This window comes from Gekko japonicus, unplaced genomic scaffold, assembly GCF_001447785.1.
Source record: "Gekko japonicus isolate JY-2015 unplaced genomic scaffold, Gekko_japonicus_V1.1 scaffold720, whole genome shotgun sequence".
NCBI classification, from domain to species: domain Eukaryota; kingdom Metazoa; phylum Chordata; class Lepidosauria; order Squamata; family Gekkonidae; genus Gekko; species Gekko japonicus.
Window position 1 is genome coordinate 10,482 of NW_015165256.1, and position 4,313 is coordinate 14,794.

General features: G+C 37.1%; 1 protein-coding gene across 1 annotated transcript in view; it reads right to left on the reverse strand.

The window, feature by feature from the left end:
• Positions 1-615: 615 nt before the first annotated feature.
• Positions 616-4,313, reverse strand: part of LOC107109514 (LON peptidase N-terminal domain and RING finger protein 3-like) — a 46,012-nt gene continuing 42,314 nt past the window's right edge. The window contains exon 10 of the mRNA XM_015410163.1: positions 616-1,422. Within this exon, the coding sequence (XP_015265649.1) occupies positions 1,258-1,422 (165 nt within the window). The 3' untranslated portion in view covers positions 616-1,257. The remainder of the gene's footprint in view (positions 1,423-4,313) is intronic.

A 4,313-nucleotide genomic window follows, 5' to 3' on the forward strand; every position in this document is an offset into this window, starting at 1 on the left:
ACCACCCCTCCCCAAACCCATACGCTTCCCAATCCTGCTGTTAACCATCAGCTAGTCAATCTGAAAACCTTGTGTTGGGAATTTAAAAAACAGATAAATTGATGCTGTTCTCAAAAATTATTTTTGTAAATAAGCCATGACACTTCTTAGCATTTAAAGGGTATGGGGAGAGTGTGGTCAATGTGAACATTTCTCCAGTGCTTCAAATATTTCAGGAGCAACCACTCCCTATTACAACAAAAAATTATGAGTAGCTTGTCTTGTATAACACCTATAAAGGCAGCCCCACAGCTCCTTTCATACTACACTGCAATTTGTGGTACGGTCTGTGCAGATAAATACCAACTTCAAAAGGCAAAAATCTATACTTTTTTAGAACTTTTTTTTTTTAAAGGTGGACAGCATTGGATTCCAAAACATTTTTTATTTCATATAAACATCTGCATTTCAAGAAATTTCTTGTGTTTGAATTTTTCGATCATATGTTTATGTATGAACTTCATTTATACTCCACTTTCTCCCTAGAAGGGACCCCAAATGACTTGTGTTGTTTTCCCGCTCCTCCATTTTATCCTCACAATAGCCTTTGTGAGATAGGTTGGGCTGGGTGTGTGTGACTGGCCCAAGGTCACCAAGCAGAAGGAAGATTCAAACCTGGGTTTCTGAGATCCTAGTCTGACTGGATACTATTCAAGCAAACTTTTTTTAGCCTTCCAGAAAGATCATTTTAGCAACATATAGACCAAAACAAATAAGTAATGAGCACATCTGTAACAAAACAGTAAATGAGACTCAAATGTGACAGCCTTTTCTAAAGATGTTTCTTTTTTAAGGATCTAGCATACACAGAACCCATTTGTAAGACCCAAGACCTAGGACTCTATGCCTTTTGCCTGAGGAAGCAGCTATTTCTTCATTTAGTGCAAGGCAGGTAAGCCAGTCAGGTGCCTCGGCAAATGTCACTTCTAGACCCACTGCCTTTTATGCCTAACAAGGTCAATTAAAGACTCTCTGTGGATGGTGCACCAACATTACTGGAACTTGCTACTGTTTCATACATGGTTTCAGTTTGCTGATTCATTGCCTATTGCTGGGGTCAGGTCTACAGCAAAAAAACCCCACATGTACGCACAGAGAACAAAAAGAAAAACAAAAAAAAGTTAAGGCTTCAACCCCACCAAGAAAAATGGTGGGGAATACAGTGCAGAATTTGCTCCTTTTGTGCCACAGCATTCTTCCCAGGATGACACTGGAGAGCTAGCTATTGAATTCGCTGCTTTCCAAAACGACATTCAGAATATTCTTCAGCTGAGTGAGTCGGCTCTTCAGGGATGTGTCAGAAAAGACAGCCAACTTGCGGGTCACATCAAGGGGCAAAGTTAATATAAGCCACCAGCACCAAGCTGGTCCATCAGGAGATGCCTAGTGAGGAGGTATAAGAGAATATGTAAGTTCATTGTGCCAGAGATTCTCTGTCTTTGCCCAGCCTGCAAGGGTAACTGAACTCCATAAGCTTGAGTGTCAAGGTTGAGTTCCTGTACATTGATTAATATGTAGGGAGAATCAGTGCACCAGTTGATAAGACTGGATCTCTCCTTCTTCTCTTGTTATCAGCAGTAGGAGACATTCCCACTTGTGTCTCCACTATTGGGAATGATAAAAGTGTGGCACTAAAGATAATGAGGCATAGAGCAATTTAGTTGGTGGTTAGGTTCAAAATCCCCCTCAGCCAGTCCATCCCAAATGCTTTCCACCTGTCCTAATGTGTGCTCCTGTGAACTAGTTTTATAGTTCATTTTATGTAGATTCTCCAATATTTAGCGCAGGACTAAATTGTTCAGATACCAATGTTATTTATCAGCATTTTACACTGAGTTAGGGTTCTAATAACTAGAAAAAGGAACTAGTGAGGAATGGAGACAGAATAGTGTCCAAAAAGCTTGCTATTTGTGAGAAAAGCAGAGTCTGCAAAACTTCTTCAACTTGGTTTTATCTATCTGTAGCAGTGCAATCAATTTATACCTGCTTAGGGAAGTTTGATTGCTGGGAAGTACATAGTACATACTGCTGTCATATATTGTTAAACTAACTTCCTAATCAAGGAAGGGTACTTGTGGCACTGTGATCTTTTTTTCCTTAAAATAGTGCTAATGGCTTATCAGAAATCATAACTGATCTTTTTTCTTTCAGAGCTGTGATTACTGCTTTAATGCCCTTTGAGAAGACATGCACTGCTAAACCAGAAACAAAAGTAAGAGGTACTACGACTGAGTAGTCTTTCCATCACCCACATTTATTTCTGTGTTTTTAGAGACAATTTACAGAACCAAGAAGTCAGGAAGTCCATGTATTGCCCACTCCCTTGTTGGCTCTACAGATCAGAAGGTAAAATATCTATTGGGACATGCATGATCAGGTATGCCAATACAGTAACTCCAATATGCTTGATTATATATTTTGGAATGCTACAGGCACATTGCTTGGTCTTGCATACAGATTTGGCAGCTTTGTGACTGTACTTCATGGGTTGCATAATAAACAACCCAGATCAAAACAGTAACCTAATTGGTATTGTGACCAACTTTCAGAAGGCATGTTTCACTGTACAGAAACTTCAATTTCTCAGGCCATGTCCAATTCACAAATTGTGCACAGCTCAGAAGAAACTTAAAATTTGATGAAATGATAGTGAGCCTGATAAACAAAAAAATATGGAAAAAATGGGGAGAAATTACTGAGTTTTCTTTTTAGCAATTTAAAATCCCGGCAGCTCTGTTTCCAGGCAATTTACAAATTATCTTCAGAAGTCATAACAAATTCAACACTTTATTTTTTAAAAAAAAATCTGATAATTTCCAGAAAATGATTTTATCTTTTTAGTGTTTACATATTTTAAACAATCTTCTAGAGATGGGTTTTGGTAAAAGGACTCTAAAAAAATAAAAGTAACAGAATAACAGACCAAATGTAAGATGTTTATGTCTGGACTTGCTAAACTAAATGGAAAATAAAAAGCTTCAGATTTTTATAAAGTTGTACTTGGAAACATATGTCTGTGGAGTTAATGTAGGGTAGTCTGGGAGTGCAAATCTCAAGTAGCCATGAGCAAGTAACATGAACAATTTATCAAAGGGTTCCTCTTTCCATAATTAGGCCAGCTTTCCTTAAGAGCAGATAACCTATTTACCCACAACACCAAACTCTTTATAAAATCTTATGTCAAGCAACCAGTGGACTTATCTATTCCTTAGAATGTTTTAATACAAGAGCCTCATTTAGTAGTACTATCATCTTAAGGTGATAAGAAGGATGTGTCAACAAGACATCTGGATGGATGAAAACATCACTAACAGATAAAGATTGGGGAGGAAATTATAAAAGTAAATACCACGAATCACCCCACTAAAAGAAAAAAGTTCTATCCTCTTTTTTTTTTAAGGACATAGAGCAGATGTTATCTTCTTACAAGAAACAATTTGATTCATCAGGGCATACCACTTACTGAGCATAGCATTAAAGGTCAACTGTACTTTTCCTGCTCCAAATATAAAGCTAGGGAAGTCAGACTTGTTATCGCAGAGAGTGTTTTATGGGAATTTAAAGATGAATGCCAAGGTAAGGAAATATGTTATGAAATGATCAGAGAGAAAAACTCAAATTCATACATTATTAATTTGTTTGTGCCTCACAATTAAGAAAATAGATGGTGTTTAGGAAACCAACAAAAGTGGTCATAAAATTTAGAGAAGGAGAATTTTGTTGAATATTAGCAAAGGATATGAATATGGTTGGAGATACATATTTTTAGAACTTCAGGGGCAGAATAGCAGGACTAACGTTATTCTTGAACACTAGAAATTGGCTGAAACTCTGAGAGCTAAACAGAAGTTGGGCATTCCCTAGATCCTATTACAATTTTGTCTCTTCCTTCTTGTTAAAAATGAATATAGGTTCATGATTAATTTCAGATCACGCCCCTATAATACCGGCATGGAAAATGAATAACTGGAATAAGAGTGGAAATTAAATTCATTATTATTACAGGACTCCCTTCTTAGAAAAAACAGCCTTTTGGTAATGATATCTGTGTTTACAGGATGACACAAGAGCTGTATTTTGTACCTTGATTGACTTGATGGCATATAAGAATTAGAAGCACAGAGGAATGTTTTAATCAGAAATTAATAAACTGAAAGTTAAACAAGATCGATCAAAACACATGGGCAGCTTATGCTCTTATGGAAATAACCGGATATTATTCATCTTATTTAAGACAAAGGTACCTTGTGAAAGACTGGCCCCGGTCACACGGG